Source organism: Condylura cristata, unplaced genomic scaffold, assembly GCF_000260355.1.
Source record: "Condylura cristata isolate star-nosed mole 26May11 unplaced genomic scaffold, ConCri1.0 scaffold00004, whole genome shotgun sequence".
Taxonomy (NCBI): domain Eukaryota; kingdom Metazoa; phylum Chordata; class Mammalia; order Eulipotyphla; family Talpidae; genus Condylura; species Condylura cristata.
In genome coordinates this window covers 58,593,573-58,611,813 of record NW_004567105.1, presented here as the reverse complement: position 1 = coordinate 58,611,813, position 18,241 = coordinate 58,593,573, and the positions used below count along the sequence as shown (strand labels likewise).

Sequence of the window (18,241 nt, the reverse complement as noted above, 5' to 3'; positions counted from 1 at the left end):
CCTGAAAGGAGATACTGATAGCATGCTCCCTGGGGGAACAATCTAAAACTGGGCTGAGGGTGTAGTCAGAGAGCATATAAATCTTTTATGATGTCACTTTATTTTCACTAGAAGAATTAACTCATGTGTTTGTGAATAATGTTTTGAAAACTTGACTAGTAGCAGATGAATTTATGCAAAGTGGACTGTCAGAGGCACTGAAACCAGATCTAGGCAGCCTCTAAGGAGCCCTGGGAGAATAGCTGGAACTGGGAGTTGGCTGGCTGATCCCAGTGTTGGCTTCTTAGATCCTGACAGGTGAAGACTGGAACGCCGTGATGTACGATGGCATTATGGCTTATGGGGGGCCGTCGTCTTCGGGAATGATCGTCTGCATCTACTTCATCATCCTCTTCATTTGTGGTAACTGTATCCTTTAAGCTGACCACGGGTTTGCTGTCACTCACTGGTTTGACTTCGCCTTCCTGCAGTGGTGGTAGCAGTGGCAGAGAGGTGGCTGCCTTTGCCTTGTTTCATCTGCTCTCCTTCGCTGCTGCTTGGGACAGCAGAGTGGAAGCAGAGTTCCAGGCGGGCTTTGAGGAATGAGAATAAGCTGGGAAGGAGGAAGCACAGCCAGGTGTGAGCTACCCATGCCACCAGTAGGTGTCAGGTGCGAAAAATGGCTTTGGGCAAAGCCAGTGTTTCCTGTGCCAGCATCCTTGGGAGGCTGGGATCCATCTATGTTTTCCTAAGACTTTCCTAACTGGTGGGGACCCATCTCCCATGGGTTGACCTAAGCTCCCCTGAACCTAATATTGCTGTGTTGATTTGACCTCTTTGGGGACCAAGTGTCTGCTGACTGAGGGTTGTATTAGGCTGTGTAACTTCTCTCCCACTTACTTTATTCCTTTCCCTACTGTTATGCCAGAATGGGGCACACTACCCAGAAAAAGCCAGCCACACCACTGTAAAGACAAGAGGAAACTTCATTGCAAGCTTGAGCTTGGGCCCAACCACACACCAGAGGCACCTGGGTGGTAGGAAGGCCCAGAACAAAGGGGAGAACAGATTTTATAGTCCCTTTTTGGCACGCAGGTCTTGGGACAAAGGGGTAGCTAGTGATTGGTTTGGTTAACCTTTACATGGTTTCCTAAACATGGTGAGGAGGGCTTTTGGCCATGGCGATTGGCCCCCTATACCTTATCTATACAGGAATGCACAAGAGCGCAGGTTCCACCCAAGGGGGAGTAAACGTTTCCCCTGGAATGGCAGTTTTAAGAACATGGCGCTGATTATGTTCTTCATCTACCAGTAGGTACTCTAGACTCCTGCACGTGCAGATCTCTCTTCCCCACAGCCAGACCCTTCCTGACCTTGCACCCTTTGATGTTACTTTTTATCTGTGTCCTCCTTGCCTAGCACAGAATTGGCACCCAGATGTCCTCAGTCAGTATTAGCTGGAAAATGCTTCTTGGTCGTCTTCTTTTTCTTTTATAGAATCCTAGTGTGGCTTCTTCTCCTGTGAAGTCCCACATCGCTTTGGCTTTGTCCCTTTAATCTTCTCTGACTTAATCGTGACATTTCTTCGGTGTAGAAACCCCAGTGTAAAACCCATAAGGATGGTACTTTGTGCTTCAAAGTACTGTGTGGAAACTCCCACCTCCGCTCCTATAAATCCTAAATCCTACTGGTGACTCTCTTGTGCAGCTGCAGCGCCCTCCCGCAGGGATCTGTCTCTGAGCTCGCTCCCCTGCCCAGGAGTGAGCCCGCCCACGAGGGGTCGTGCATCCGCATCACCAGGTGTGAGTTCTGCAGTCCTCAAGAGTAGAGGGTGGGCCCTTCCCCACCCCTTAACTGGGTGATACATTTCCTGAGTCAGAAATCTTCTCTTTCTGATAACGCTCATCTCTTGTGTGCAGGATCTTGCACAATCAGTCCTTGGTGAAGGTTTTGTTAAATAAATGGTCTTTTTCTGCTCCCCTTGTTGCTAAGTCTTCAGACCACGGCAATATACCAGCCTTTGGTCTGCAGTGACGTCTTCCCTCATCCCTCTCTGTCTGCTTACATGCTGTGTTTTCTTTATAGAACACATTTTGTTATCTGAAATGCTTAAATAGTTTGATTCCATCTCCCCCAACCAGAATAGACACTCCTTGGGAGCTGGGGTTTCTGTCTACTGTCTCCCCTCATGTCCCCAGCTCTTAGAACCTTGCCTGGCACATCAGAGGAGCATGATAGATCTTTTTGAATGAGTTCCAGAGTGCATTGTAGTTTAGAAGGTTCTGGATATCTGCTATTGGAAAGCGTCTATTAGAAACTTGTTAGGATTTTCCTGTGGTATAGTACTCAAGATTTGCTTTCCACGAACCGAAAGAATTCAGTGTCCTTGCAAGACTAGCGTATTATTTCCTCACTGAGATATTGATAGGAGTAGTGAATACATTTGGGCCCACATTGAGCCCCTCTGGGCCATAACTACCCCTCGCCCTTCAGCAGAGTGTTTCCTTTGTCACGCTGCCGCTCGTGCAGGACAAGTTCCTTCCCCAGGCCTTTTGCAGCTTTGTTTAAAAAATACTTGAGCACATCAAAGTCATTTTAAGATCCTTAATATAATTCACTCACGTTTTGTTCTCTTGGAGACTTGAATAGATTAGTCAAGCACGGCCTCCCCTGGAAGTCATCTCCTCATCAGCGTCTTGTTAGGTTATGTTTGTTTACATGTTCAGCCATCCTGAGGTTTCAGATTGCACAAAGCATATGGGACAGCATTGCAGTGCTCCTGTCGGGGTCCCTGGCTCTGGCAGCCTCACATACAGCCAACCGGTTGTACATCAGCCACAGAGAAGCCTTTAGAGGGAGCGGTCTTGAATGACTGACCCCCACCAGGCCCCACCCTTGTATGTCTCAAAAATGTATTTAAGCATTTTGTCAATACAAAACAGGCACCTCCTGAGTTGGGAACCTTGTTCAGGTTTTTTTTTTTTTTTAAATCATTCAAGGATACCCTGCATGCAACATTGTAGTAAGTGTCAAAACCTGGTAACTGTTCAGTCACCTAGCTTTCTGTGATTTGCAATACAATGCCACCACAGGAGTCAATGCTTTAGGCTCAGTGGAACTATTCAAAAGAATAGCCTGTGCCATTGGCAACAAGCCAGGCACACAGCAGCCAGGGATGGATGTGGTGGAATGGACTCAGAAAGGCTCAGATTGTCTTGTCTGGTGGAGTCACTATTTGAATAATGGGTGGTCCTTAAAGGAAACACTGGGAAGTGTGTCCCTGGCCACATTTGTTAGTAGGTGTGTCAATTTTAAAAGAAGCAAAACAACATGCATAAAGCAAAAAGCATTAAAAAATACCCAGCACTTTTATGTTATAGATTGTTCTGTGCAGTGTATGCCATAGCTAGAGGTACCTAGGTGTTGAGAACACAGGCGTGCACGCACGCACACATACATACACCAGAAATTGAAGTAAATCTTAATTTCTTTCTAGACTATCTTATACAATGTCTCTTTTTTAAAACCAACTTTACCAAGTGAATACAGCACACATGCCAGTCACTAGCATCTTCCCAGACACAGGGAACATAAGGGTGTGGCCTTCTCTCTGTTGAGCAGATGTAATTGCGTTTCAGTATGTGTTGTACCCTTAAAATGTTCAAATTAGATATTCTACTGAATGTCTTCTTGGCCATCGCTGTGGACAACTTGGCTGATGCTGAGAGTTTGAATACTGCTCAGAAAGAGGAAGCTGAAGAAAAGGAAAGGAAAAAGATTGCCAGGTAACCCCATGTTCTCCTGAGGTCTTTTGCTGGGGAAGCCAGCCACAGGGCAGACCACAAGCCCTTGGCTCTCACTGCCTCCCTGCTTAAAGAACTGCTGCCGTTCATTTTGGCGTCGTCAAATAAGTAATGCATGCAGTACTGATTAGTCATAGAACGAGAACTCTACTAAGGTGGTCTGCCACTAACAGGGAGCGCTGAGTGTGGCCATGCGGTGTTCTCGCTGCTCGTGTCATTTCCAGTTAAATTCTGCCCTTCGTCAAGCCATTGCTGATTGACAACCCTGATGGGCATCTTTATACAATAGCAACATAGTGTCTTGTTTTCTCTTCTTTGTAGAAAAGAGAGCCTGGAAAATAAAAAGAATAACAAACCGGAAGTTAACCAGATAGCCAACAGTGATAACAAGGTATTTGTTCTAAAATACTACTTCTCCCCTTTCTGTTTCAAAATGATTTTGTTGCTGACTCCATCAATGTGCCATTTTCACCATGAAAGTGTCCCATGTGGCATTTGGGGGAGAATACAGAATACTGTGAGGTATTTGAGAGAATACGGCATTGGAGGGGGCTCCTTTCCCTGCAGGGTTGTGAGGGATTTAGGCAGTAGGCAGATTGTTCACCAGATTTCACCAGAGAACTAGAATGATAAATATTTGACTGATCTCACCACTTATTTTCTTCTTTACTGGAATTGTTTGGTCACATCTGACTTGGGCGAGGATCTTCCAGTGGGCACTAGAAATGAAGGATTGTTAATGATGTCTTCCCATAGAGGGGTCCCAGCACTAGGGCTTTACTGTCAGACTGCATCCTGCTTATGGTAGATCTTGATTTTCTACTCATTTGTTCATTGCAATGGTGGTTGCTACAGAGCATACCTTGTGGGTCAGGAATGCGCAAGACCGAGGTCGTTTTCTTTGTGGAGCTCAGCATCTACGCAGCAGGCAGACACCCGCAGTGCAGGGTACCAGCGTCTTCTCTTAAGCAGAATCACCTGTGGGGACGTTCGCTGGTCCCTGCACATCCCTACACACTTACGTGCAGCACATACTTTGAGGAGGACTCTCTGCCCTCATTGGGCAGGGTTGGATCTTCACTTTGACCTTGTGAGGTGTGTGTAGGTCAGTCCTCCTCCCTCCCAAGACCTCTCTCCTCCTAGGTTACAATTGACGACTACCGAGAAGAGGATGAAGACAAGGACCCCTACCCGCCATGTGATGTGCCAGGTAGGGCGCTTTCAGCTCATGGGGCAGGTGGGCAGCGAGCGAGTGCACACTGGGCTGCTAGCGAGTGCACACTGGGCTGCTGAGGCCACTGAGGCCCCGAATCCAGTCCCTGTGGACCAGAGAGCTCTGCTTTTCTCTCGGTCCCAGGCAGCCCCTATAACCCAAATTCCAGGTGGTGGGGAGAAAGTGTGAGTAGGTCCCAGCACCCCCAGCCTTTGCAGGGAGCCCTCTCAGGTGGTGATGGATTAATTGTGCTCCCGGGCACAGGGACATTTAACTGGTGCCCTTTGCTGCCTGGTGTAGGCGGGACTGGGGGCTGGGGAGCCTGGGTGACTGATCGTGTGTGACTTGATCCCACACAGTTTCTCAGCTGAAGCTGAGCCAGGTCACTGGGCAGCAGCCAGGTGCGGGGAGGACGGCTCTGAGGAGCCACCGCTGCCCCCCGGCCTGAGTGCAGACCTTCAGCTTCTCTCTGCTCACCCCACCCTCCACACACAGTCCACATCCTGAAGGGTTTTCATTAATGTAAGCAGATAAACGCTCTAGTGTAAGCCAAATTTTCATGTGAAATCGAGGGCAGCAATTCAAACTCAAATGCAGTTGTTACTTCATATCTGTAAAAAAAAAAGTGTCTCGTTTAAAGTAGGTGAAGAGGAAGAGGAGGAGGAGGAGGATGAACCCGAGGTTCCTGCTGGTCCCCGTCCTCGAAGAATCTCTGAGTTGAACATGAAGGAGAAAATCGCCCCCATCCCTGAAGGGAGTGCTTTCTTCATTCTTAGCAAGACCAATCCGTAAATATCCCCTTTCTAGTTGGGTGGGTTCCTCGAGGCCTCTGGGGACCTAATGAGGGAAGGCAGCTCTCAGCCCCCTTCTGCCACCAGTCTCCCGACCCCTCTCCTTCCTGGCCATGCTGCTGCCCTCTGTTCATCTTTCCCTAGCCTTTCCCTCCCTGAAGCAGGGCACTGGGGTGGGGCGTGGGGACAGGTCCTGGGGAGGTCCTGTTCCAGATGCTCCTCTCTCCAGCCCGGCCCTGGGGCCGACAGCCCGGGAATACCCATGCTCACCTGCCTCCCACGGTCTGGTGTCCTACGGTGTCAAGTGACATTTAGCCGAAGGACCCTTCTTCATGAGTGGGCCTTCTTTTGAGATGCTTTTTGGGCTGCAGTTTTGTGACCAGCTTCACAGAATCTGCATCCAGAAATCCAGTTTTGTTGACAGTTTTTTCTCTGTTTTGAAAGTAACAGTAATACTGCTCAGTGACAATTTGTAGGCTGTAGCTGTTTAGTTCGACTCGGACTAATTGATACTCTGCTTAAAATAGCATTTCTCATGTTAAAACAGGGCTTCACCAGGAACATGCTAATTACTTACAGATACTGTACGAAGATGTTTATTTACCAGTTGGCTTCTAGGTTTCCAGTCTTCTGGAATTGACTGAAATGCCCTGGGGAATGAATGGGTCCTAGAAGGGCTTCTAGAATTGCAGAAGTAGATCTCAGCTGTCAGGGAGACACAGGTGGAAAGCAAGGCAGGGTGAGGCCCGAGAGGATTGGGGAGACCTGCTGACAGCTTTTCCAGCTCGTTTGTCCCTGCTGAGGGTTGAGTCGTCTCTTTACAAGAGTCACTTAACCAGAGTTACAGCACCCAGTACTCTGTGTGTCCATCTATCCGAGGGGATTGATTTTATCCCACAGCTGTGAGCTTGTCTGACTCATTGCTTTGGAAAGTCTTCCCCAGACTCAGCTGTAGGCCCTCTGGGGGCACATCTGATGTTAAACACCTCCAGAAAGGATTTGAAACAAGGAGTCATTTTATAAAGTTGACTCCAGTATGGATTCTGTGGGCCAAAAGTACATCTTTAAATTTTAAGGTCAAATGCCAAGATTAAGCACAGTCAGTCTGTGTGTAACCCAAAGGACATTGGGGTGGGGGAGGGAGTGGGGTGGGCCGTGGGAGAGGCTCTGGTGGCCTCAGAACTGTGGTCAGTGCCAGGACTGCTGAGCCCAGGCTGTGCAATCCTGCTTCCTGGGGCTACAGGACTCCCTGAAAAGCCTATACCACCCAGTGCATTGTGACCTTGTTCGCCTGCCTAGTGGGGTGACTTTCACTTTACTTTCTCAGGAGTGATTATTGTGGTCAACTCTGAACAATTAGCACTTCTGAGAAAATCTCCGCAAAACAGGAGATTTCACCAAGCCTGCTTCCTGAGGTCAGTTTTAATAGAATAGAGCTCTGGTAGAGAGCAGCTTGCTGTCGTGCTTTGTGAGCTGTTGCTGTGATCTCTGTGAGGTGTCAGGCTCTGTCCAAGGCATAGAAACTGAGCAGTGCAGCTTCACTTCATAGCAGAGAATGTCATGGCACAGTGACCCAGATGGGAAGTCTCCTGGTCCCTTCTAGTTATGTTACCTTGAAAAAGTTCTTCCAGGTGCTTAAGTCTCAGCTTCTTGACTCCCCCCACCCCCCCACCCCCCCGCCTAGGCTCCATGGGTGGTCTCTGTGGAGCCCTGAACATACCCATGGCACTGCAGGCCCGCAGGGTCTGTCAAGTGGGAATTTTCAGGGCCTAGTGGGCAGGTGTCTCAGGTGTGCTGGGTGGGGGCAGGAGTGACACAACAGACAGGTGTCCTCTGCCTGACTATTACTGAAGAGGGGCCTGTGTGCTGAAGGCCTGTCTGCGCGGGCCCTGCTGGGACAGTGTCCATGCAGTGACTCCCCTGCAGGATCCGCGTGGGCTGCCACAAACTCATCAACCACCACATCTTCACCAACCTCATCCTCGTCTTCATCATGCTGAGCAGCGCTGCCCTGGCCGCCGAGGACCCCATCCGCAGCCACTCCTTCCGGAACACGGTAAGCCCCTGGGCTGGGAGAGGCGCGGCTTGGTGGGGCTGTGGCGGCCGCCCAGACAGGAGCCATCCAGCAGGCCGGCCCTAGAGGTCTAGCACGGGCCTCTGGTTCCCTTGCAAGCATTTTATGTTTCAGCTTTGCAAGTGCAGAGAGGTTTTACTTTATCCGGACAAACCCTTATTTAGTCGTGTATGTTAAACTTCAGTTAATTTTTCACAGGGGCAGGAGCCCTGCCTCTCTTCTTCCTCCCTTGCTGTGGTCCTTTTTACCCCCTCCCCACCCCAGTCACACTCACATCCACACCTAATTTGGGATTTCTCCCTGGTGGAAGCCTCTGGCAGGGAGAAGTAGTAAAATTGAAACCAGCTATATCACCTACCCAGGAACTCTTATCAGGGTTGTCACAATCACATTTTCTGTGACTTAGATTTCCCAAACTAGTTGATTCTGGTTCTGAGGAGAAACAGTCAGGGAAGTGAAGGCAAGGAAGTTAGGTGGTCGTGAGGGGGGAATGCAACTTTGGTGGGAAAGGAGGGCTTTTCAGAGCAAGCAGGTAGGGAGAAGCTTTCTGCCCGCAGTGTCGTGCCAGAGGGTACCACCTTCCACACATTGGCTGTAGTTCCTGACTCAGCGGCCCCTTTCCACCGGGTCAGCTAACTCAGCGCTGAGAACAGTGCAAAGGTTAGACAACTTCAGAGCCTGCAGTCTGCCGACAGCCTGGTCTGTGCGTGCAGATTGGGGCTGTAGATGTTGAAGTACAGTTCCAGGTAAGTGCCAAGAAGTGCTTCTAGGAGAGGGAGGCCGATAAGTGTGCTGGGCCGGGAGAGGCTCGGCCGTGGGAGGGCTGCCTGTTTCTGCACATCAGGTTTTCGTTTGCTTGTTTTTAAGATTTATTTATCCATATAGAGCTGGGGTATAGGCCAGAGGTGCAGGGGCAGTGAGAGGATTCACCAGAGTCAGAGTGGGGAGCAGAACAGGCAGATCGATGAAGTACACTGCTGAGGGGAGCAGCGGGCGGGTCAGGAGAGGTCTGCCGCGCCGTGTGGTCACCTCTGGGGCAGGCGGGGATCGACCTCATGCTGAAGTGACTTTAGCTTCTTAGTGCAGTGCTTTAATCTGCTGCACCACCAGGGGGGCCCCTGCATATCAGGTTTGTAGGAAATTGAGGCTGAAGACAAATGGCCAGATCAGTGCCAGGGGTATGGGTTGTGATAACCAAATCTCAGGCTCTGTCTTCCCCTGTCCTGTGCTCTGGGTTTGAAGCTTGGCAAGTCCAATCTATCCGACTGATAAAAGTGCGCCCCGATAGCAGGTAAAAAAGACTTTTCTAAAGGCACATGCTGAGGTGAGGTAAAGATGAAGGCACTGAGCCTGTCCCAGTCTGCATGCACAGATTAGGCCTATGCTAGAGGTTCCGGGGCGTGCGCCAGAAGGTCTGGACTGAACAAAGACCCCGCCTTGTGCCATTGAGTTCCTTTATGGAAATGAGGTGCTGGGGAAAGAGCTGTGTGGGGGGGGACAATATCACCGTGAGACAAGGCTAGGTCAGGAGTTAGTCTAGAACCCAGATTGAGGACGAGTAGATTTACATGGGGGCCTCGTGTTCTTATTTTTGAGTTATAATCACGTCTCCTTGAGTTCACTTCCCTGCTGCTTTCCTCTGGGAATGTTGTTCTTTTTTAAGATGTGCATATGCGTGTTGCTTTTAAAATACCAGCATGTGGAAGGAACACTGATCACGAGCACTACCTCTTAACAGATGTCTGTGTGCGAACAAAGCAGTAGTCTAGCCGGTAGGCGCTGTGTCCTGTGGCACCTCTCTAGAAGGGGGCATCTCCCCACTCAACAGCTCTCCCCTCACCCTACCCTGACAACCTCCATTCTACCTTCCACCTGTGTGACTTCTTTAGACCACACACAGCTTTGTTTAAACTCGGCATGATCAGTGAATGAAAGGATGGAGGCTGAGTGAGGAAAGACCTGCAGCCCGAGAGCTTTGAGCCTGGCACCAACCTATCCATGGTGATCAGGCAACATTGACTATCCTGTGACCTCCACGGACTTAGGGAGGAAGCAGCAGGGATGGCCACAAACTCAACACATGCACAGAAACGCTTCTAGGAAAACTGGTGAATCCATAAAGGGAAGCAGTTGGGAACATGAACACTTTATGGAGAGAGAAGTTCAGCCGGGGAGAACTGACCTCAGAAGCAGAGGCCTCACCTCACTGTCACAGAGCAGCAGAGGAGCCCTGGGCAGGAGCCCTCGCTTAAAACAGCCCCTTGACTTGCATCCCACCGGCCGAGCCCCTTGGGCAGCAACACCCAAGACTGGCTCTGTGGCCCGAGTCCCTGCCCTGTACCCTCCTCCAGCTTCCTCACTATTAAATGAAAAGAGCTGGCTTGGATGACCCTTTCTGGATCTAATCTCTTTAGTTCTTTTACTGCAGACTACCATTGTCAGGAAGGCAAGCGGCTAAGATGCCTCTTGTGGACACTTTGTGGGGGGCCCTGTGAGACACCTTAGTGGACTTGTTAGACTGCTTGGTGCTGGTCCACCTGTCCCCCTCTCTTATGCCCTTGGCTCTCAGGAGAAGCAGGGACCCAGGAGGGGTTGTAGGACTCGGTCAGAGAGTGGATGATATTTCAGCAGAGCTGACAAAGTAGCCTAAGCTGCCATTTGAAAGGCCAGCGCCTTCTGTTCTCTGAGCGGGCTCAGCACAGTGAAAAATAGGAAATTCTTCCTGGTGGGTGTAATATAGCCAGCCTGGCACAGAGGGCAGGTATTGACTCCCTGCTTGCACAGGCTGGGGCGCAAGGAACCTGTGGATGTCTGGTCCCATTCAACGACACTTCCATCTTTGTTTCCATCTTTCCACCAAACTGAAGGACAGTCCATTTCATTCAGCAAACAGTGCAGCTGAAAATCTAAAATGTGTGTAAAGTGAATGATCTGATGCCACAGGTAATTTGTGGCTGTAGTGCTCTGAAGGAAAAGGTTGCTAATACATTTGTAGAGATGAACCCTCTAAGACATAAAAGTGCAGGAGTCAGTGTGCGCGGGTATGGAGGTAAGTGTCCCCAAATGCCCTTTGTTGGTCATTCGACGAGCTGCAGCTGGACCCTGGAAGGGCTTCAGAGCAGCTCTGCGTTTACTCCAGAGCGGCAGGCTTCTCCTGTGGGGAGGGCCTCTGAGTGCATGTGGGGTGTGTGGCTGTCGGGGTTTGTCCAGATGCCTTTTTCTCACTTCCACATGTTGTACCTTGCAGATACTGGGGTACTTTGACTATGCTTTCACAGCCATCTTTACTGTTGAAATCCTGTTAAAGGTAATGGCTTTTGCATTGCTCCTCACATACTCTAAAGCAGCTGTAGCAGTAATAGTCGCAACTCTTTGTTTACCTTGCAGATGCTAGGTTACGCAGACTATGTCTTCACTGGTACTTTTGCATTTGAAATCATTTTGAAGGTAACAGGCCGCAGGGCTGTGTGTGAAGGGGCCTGCTCCTGGGCACACGGCAGAGACGTGTGGTGTGCTTTTAAAATTTTTGGTTTTTTGCCTCCTGTGGTCAAGCTATACTTTTTGTTTTTTTTTTTTTAAACCGAGAGTTTTCCTATGAACCATTCAACCTTTTGCTGTTTCTTTTTAATCTTTGGATGCATGCTGAAGCTACTTGAGCTTCATAATGAGAATTGAAATAATATCTATATTTTGCTCTTTTTTTTTAACCCTTTGAAATTGGTCAGTTGATAACAGATACATGGCTGAGTGTGAACTTTCCTCCACATGGTCAAAGTCAGAGAAAAAGACTACCCTGGGAGAGGAATGTATCTCTGACTGAACTACGGTTTCAGTGGCCTAAAATAGTAACACACTATTTTCTTGCAACAGGATTTGCAAGATAATTTGGGTCTATTTGTGTCAAGATATTTTTATCTGATTTAATGGATGGGCTTGCATTTACACAAGCAGAATGAGCGCCCTTTGGACGGGAAGCCCTAAATGCACTGCCCATGCATGAGCCAACTGCTGCCTTGCTGGTGTGCTTTGCGTACTGCCTGTGATGGTCCCCTTGGGGTGAGCTCAGCCCCTCCTAGGTAGAGGTCTGGAGACCAACAGGAGCCAAGGGCCCTGCCAAGCTTGCGAGGTGGCTGGGTCCTCGTAGCGCCAGGACAGCGTAGCCTGTGAAAACTGTCAGCGGTCAACTCTAAATGGGGACAAGCTGGAAACGGGGGCTTTTAACAACAGTTTTCTTTAAACGACTTTGGGTTTTTTGTGTGTGCATTTCAGGAGAAAATGCATTTTTGTTGGACTAAGTGGAACTTGTGCTCTTTACAAAATCTCCTGTAAAATGGAACCTCAATTAACATTGCTAAGAGAAGGGACATTTGGTGATTTCTTTTTTCTTTTTTTGCTAATGAAAACAGCACAAAACTAGCCAACCAAACAACCAACCAACCTCTCTTCAAATCTTTGTTAAAATTTTTCTAAAACTTTGAGTGCATTTTCTAGCCTTTAAACCAGTGGGCTTAGCTGGTAGTTTTCTCTGGAAGACCCATGCCCTGAGTCAGGGAGCAGATCCTGGCCATCATCTCCATGGTAAGCAAAGCAGGTACAGAGGTGCAGGGAGTGGGGTTGGTGCACCCACCAGGCCTCTTTTTATCCTTAGCTGCACCCCCCGCCTTTTTTTTTCAGCTTGTCCACCTCTTGGGAAGATAGAAGAATATTCCACTTAAATCTGAAAGGGCAGTTTTATTATTAAAATGGAGAGCTGAGTAAAGGACACTTGCACAGACACTAGTGGGCAGAAGGAGCTGCCCCCCGAAGGACAGGTTTGCTAAAGGGACAGGCGGCGGGAGAGCTGCGGAGGGCGACGGTTGGCGAGGACCAGCACCTGCATAGGACAGGTGGGAGGAAGGGCTGCTGGCGCCACGTGTTTAAGCCTTTGAATGAGTATAACTGCTCTCAGGCTTTGGGGCAGATGAGATACCAGTTCTTTAGAAGGAGAATAACTCAATAGTTGCCTTTTAATTTCTGTGCATGTTCTGTGCAACTCAATAGTTGCCTTTTAATTTCTGTGCATGTTCCTCATTGCCTTAAATTTTCTAAGTCACTTCATTTTGAAAGCATTTTAGAGTGGACAGTTAGCTAAACTAAGGATTCAGAAAATGGAAGGACACGACAAGACTTGGAACTTCTGAAATGATTGTTCCTGGTGACCTTGAAAAGATTTGGAAGACTGTCTGGTTACTTGATGAAACTTCTTGCAATTATCATTTTTCTAGAAGAAAAACAGTCAAACACTGTCAATTGTCTATGGTCCAGTGTAGTAATTTCCCAGCTCTGCCTCTACTCTCCCATATACTTACCTGTATCTCCCTCACATACATTTTTTAAAGCAATGTGCCCTCTGTTTTTTTTTTTTTTTCCCTCACTCTGGGGACATTCTCACCAAACTCTGCCCATCATGACCAGTTGACCCCACACTGGAGCACCCAGTGGGCTCTTGGCACACACAGCATAGACCAGAGAGCAGTGAGACTGCTCAGGTGGGAGCCAGCATGGCTCCTAGCCACACCCGGCACCTGCTGGAGCCACCGCACCAGGGGAGCAAGTTGAGACCCATATTGCTCAGGGCCTCTGGACAGTCAGGGCACAAGCCCTGGGGAGAGGTTGCAAGCTGCGTGTAGGCAGTGAGTGAGGCTGGCCCCGGGGCCGCTGGTGGGGAGCCCAGGTGTCTGCGCAGTGCTGCATCCTCATGCGGACACTGACCCTCCGCTAGGACGTTCCGGGGACACATTCATATTTGAAATTTGTCATCATGTAATAATGTCCGAGTTGATCTCTTCTTTTAGAATGAACTAGAAATCAGCTGGCCTTTTTCCATTTCTGGAAAAATTCTTGGGTCCCTCAGCCCCGCTGGCTTGCATTTCTGGCTTCTTAATGCACACTTGTTAATTAAGTCATACTCGCCTGAAAATTTTGTAAAGAGCCCGGGTTTCTTCTCTCAGGAGAGAAAAAACAATACATCACTCATGGCTCTGTTTATAGATGACCACGTTCGGAGCCTTCCTCCACAAAGGGGCTTTCTGCAGGAACTACTTCAATTTGCTGGACATGCTGGTTGTTGGGGTGTCTCTTGTGTCATTTGGGATCCAGTAAGTATCTTGGGATGTGTCAGTGTGCCTGTGGCTTATGTGAGGAATTTCAGTACATCTCATACAGATCAAGCAGTGTTTTGATGTTTATGTTTACTTATCTGGGGAAGCATGATTGTCTTGGACAAATCATGGTTTCATGTGTTTCCTTTTTTCTTTTCATGCCCACTGCTCGTTTGGGCTTATCGCTTGTGACATTCACTTGCAGTAGAGGGTGAAGAAAGTCTTGGTGTGGAGGATTCTATTAGGAGTTCCTCCAGGATTCTACTAGGTTCCAGGGCCTGCTGGCTTCTCTCCCGGGATCTCAGTTCCCGTCTCTACAGGAGGGGCCTATCAGCTTGGCTAGCAAAGATTCCCCTTGGTTTCCAGAATATAGCATTGATGTGACCCCTTCTTTTGGTTTCTAAAATGTTCAGTTAGGAGGAACTGAGACTGCAAGTCAGAGCTGTGCTGTTTCCATGACCTGTAGGGATTTCTGACAGTATAGTCTGCCTGCTATGCCACAGGCAGGGTTGAGGCTCCACTGGGAATGTCCAGGGAAGTCCTTGCTTTCCTGCTGATTTACAAGCGCCTCTGCTCAGGTTCTGACCAGTAGCACCCACCCCCCCATAGAAGAGCATGTACACATACAGGTAGGTGGACAGGGTCTGGCCCCCTCAGGAGACCAGGGACCCCTGCCTGACATGGCTCTCTGAGTTAGTTAGCCCTCCTCACTGGCCACCCTTCCTGGGAGGAGGCAGCTGTATTGTCATAGCTTGGAAGGACATTCTCACTAATACCTTGGCAACTCCCAAATCTGCCTGTCTTTTCCAACGGGGGCCCTGCCACTGCCTCCTGAGTGAATGCTGGCCACTCCCAGCCACTGCGGTGCTAAGTGGGCTGCACTCTCTCCTGCTGGGCCTTCCTAGGAGCTGCTTAGGTGGGGCTGCTCCTCCTCCACGCGGCTCACCTGGACTCCCTTGGGACTCAGCCTATCTGATGGATTGCCCAGGTGCCTCAGGGTTCAGTCCCTAGCTGCGTGACCACTGTGGCATGCTGCCCAGCAAGCCTGCAGATGCCCGTCTCTCCCAGCAAAGTCTAGAGAAGGGAAGTCCTGCTATAGGTCTCCAGACCTACCAGAGAAACCAAAACCAAACCAACAAAGCTAAAGGCAGGCTTACCTGGTGTCTACAGCAAGTGAAAAGAACAAAGCAGGTCCCTAAAGGGCGTCCCTGCAGAGGCTGGCTATGCATCTGTCGGCACCTGGGCTGGGAGTGGGAGGTGCTGTGTGGTGTGGCCCCGAGGAGGAGACCCCCTGTCCTCTGAGTTGTGGAGGCAGATTCGAGCGGGGCCTCCCGCCTGTTGTGTAACGGTGTTAACGGGATGGCCCGGTGTAGTCAACTTAAGAGTATCTTACCCAAGTGTGGGGCATTCTGCTCACGTTGCTGCCCTCTGTTCTTTCGTTTAGATCCAGTGCCATCTCTGTGGTGAAGATTCTGAGGGTCCTCAGGGTCCTGAGGCCGCTCAGGGCAATCAACAGAGCCAAAGGACTTAAGGTTTGGGTTCTGCCCCACCAGCAAGCTGGACTTGCTTCAGCTGTAATTGTTAACTTTCCTGGGCCCAAACTGAGGGCTGAGGCCTGATGGGTTTTAAAGTGTGACACACATTTGGGCAGGAAATGCCTACTCAGTTAAGCTGCCTCTGCCAAGTGCTGATAACACTTCTGAAATAATTATTTTTTTTTTATTTTTATACATTTAAGATATTTTCTGTATGTAAATACTATTCATTTATTACTTTTCATATCATCAACCATGTTGCTTTGGGTTTCTCTTTAAGTTTATTCTTATGCAGGCTCCACAAAAGGCCAGAACATTTGTATTTCCTAATTCCCTTTTGGGGCAGGGCCTGTTTCTCAGGCCACACTACACCCGCTGGCCTTCTGTCTAACCCAGCTCACTGCTTTGGAGGAGCCCAGTGAGGGGCCGGTGTTCAGGGTTCTCCTCCAGCTGGCCACAGTGCGCTGGGGACAACTCCTTGCAAATAATTACCTGGAAAACAAAGCACCTCCAGGTTGGAAAATCATATAACAATACACATCATTATGGAAAATCTTGACTGGTTTTAGCTCCCTCTGTGCCTAAAACATCATCAATCAGCAAGCCCCTGACTTGATCCTCTGTGTCCCTAGCACGTCGTCCAGTGTGTCTTTGTGGCCATCCGGACAATCGGCAACATCATGATTGTCACCACCCTCCTCCAGTTCATGTTTGCCTGTATTGGGGTCCAGCTGTTCAAGGTATGGGGTGTGCCTTTGGGCACAGAGCCCATGCAGTCAGGTAGGGTCGTGGGGACTGAGCAGGGAGCCTGCACTTGACTATCCATTCTGCCTCCAGGGAAAGTTCTATCGCTGCACAGATGAAGCCAAAAGTAACCCTGAGGAATGCAGGTGAGCATCCTGGTCAGAAGAGTGGGGAACTGGGAATAAATGGAAAATGCCAAGGATGTGCTGAGGCTAGCACTTCAGAAGTTTTGCCAGGAGTGAAAGAAGCCCAAGTGCTCAGCTCCTGACAGAAGGGACATGGCTTGGTTTGGCTTTCGTTGAGATGAAATACATGTAACCAAAAATGGCCATTTTAGATTGTACAACTCATGGCATTGAGTACAGTCACACAGCTGTGCAAGTACCGCCTCTTCACCATCCCCAAAAGAATACGTGGATGGCTTTTGATGTTTGTTACAAATCCATGCTGGAATTAAAAAGCCGGAGTAACAATTATTAAATGACCGCCCCCAGAAGCCTCCCCTATAGTCTCGCGGCTGATTTCCTCCAGACCAGAACTCAGCTCAACTGCCTGTTGAGGAGCTGCCCACCATGTTCACACAGGTCTCCCAGACTGTCCTCTAATGTGGAGGCATTTCTTGCCCTTGTCACCCACAATTTGGTCATTTCCATTTCAAGAACAGGCAAAGGCAGGGAAAGTGGAGAACAGTTATTCCAGCAAGGAGCCATTGCCTCCAGCTCTGCAGCCACATAGAAGGCCACGTTCCCCATCCCTTCGAGGTGTCCCTGAGATCTGGCTGCTCAAGCCAGGGGGTGCGGTCAGAGCACCCCTTGCAGAATCACTGTGGCTGTGCCCCTCCAGAGGCACCCTCCGCTAGGCTGGAGGACGCTTCCCGTAGCTGAGCAGCGCAACAGCAGTGTGGAGCGCCGCCCCCCCCCCCCCGGCTTCCCCCTCAAGTCTGAGTTCTCACCTGTGAAATAAAGACACTAGACTCTTTCCAGAAATAAAATCCTCAGAAATATTGCTAAACGTTATAGAATTCTTTTGGAAAGAAAATTGGGAAGATTATGAAGAGAAGGAATTTTATTCAAATGAAAATGCAGATAAGAAGACACCTCCTGCACCTGTTCTCCAGGGTGGGTAGATGGAATTCTCCATGGCCAAACTTTGGATTTGTCAGTGTACAGTTGAGTCTGTTGGGCATGAGCGATATTTACTGCTCACTAGTTCTCAGACATATGCTGGGTGTCTACCTAGCCTCTCTGGAGAATATCACTAAGTCAGTTCCTGGGCAGTTATTTGAACTGCAGAGTAGATTCGGTGCTGGGAGATGAAGGGGAAAACAGAAGGTGCTACTCTCTGGAGCCACTGAGCACCATGGTGCCAGGAGGTGGGACTGAGCTACTATGCTGGCCCCAGGGCAAGCCGGCCCCACCCACGCCTCTTTTCCTCTCTAGGGGGCTTTTTATCCTCTACAAGGATGGGGATGTTGAGAACCCTGTGGTCCGGGAGAGGATCTGGCAGAACAGTGATTTCAACTTTGACAATGTTCTTTCGGCTATGATGGCCCTTTTTACAGTCTCCACATTTGAGGGCTGGCCTGAGTAAGTACACAGGGTGGACATCTTGCATGGGGGTGCTTCTGCCTGAATGCCTGAGGGCTGAGCCATTTCTCCTGGAGGTCACATCTCTGCAGTCGCAGGCTTCTCCTAGGAGTTTGCAGCTTTGGCCCATTTACTAGTCCCTTCTTGGCTCCCAGGGTACATCTGTCTGAGTAGGAAATGGGGAATCTTTGTGGGCAGTTGACAGAACTGTGTGTCTGTGAGGCAGGGGTGATCCCAGCAGAGGGCTCATCTCAGTGACTCTTGGGGATCACCTCTGCTTAGAGGTGGGAAATCATTTGTCGCACCAGCTCCTGTTGGTTACCATGTCAGTAAAGCTGCTAGCCCGCTGTTGCTAGGTGTTGACAGTGTTCCTACC

The 18,241-nt window shown here is 49.4% G+C and overlaps 1 protein-coding gene across 3 annotated transcripts in view; it reads left to right on the top strand.

Moving 5' to 3' along the window:
* The window catches only part of CACNA1D (calcium channel, voltage-dependent, L type, alpha 1D subunit), a 272,080-nt gene that overhangs the window by 195,847 nt on the left and 57,992 nt on the right, over positions 1-18,241 (top strand). For all 3 annotated transcript variants that reach the window (XM_004676057.2, XM_004676058.2, XM_004676059.2), the window contains 12 exons: positions 288-408; positions 3,650-3,764; positions 4,104-4,173; positions 4,926-4,992; positions 5,636-5,783; positions 7,713-7,842; positions 11,108-11,167; positions 13,891-13,997; positions 15,445-15,532; positions 16,168-16,275; positions 16,373-16,425; positions 17,719-17,865. In XM_004676057.2, the coding sequence (XP_004676114.1) occupies positions 288-408; positions 3,650-3,764; positions 4,104-4,173; positions 4,926-4,992; positions 5,636-5,783; positions 7,713-7,842; positions 11,108-11,167; positions 13,891-13,997; positions 15,445-15,532; positions 16,168-16,275; positions 16,373-16,425; positions 17,719-17,865 (1,214 nt within the window). The remainder of the gene's footprint in view (positions 1-287; positions 409-3,649; positions 3,765-4,103; positions 4,174-4,925; positions 4,993-5,635; positions 5,784-7,712; positions 7,843-11,107; positions 11,168-13,890; positions 13,998-15,444; positions 15,533-16,167; positions 16,276-16,372; positions 16,426-17,718; positions 17,866-18,241) is intronic.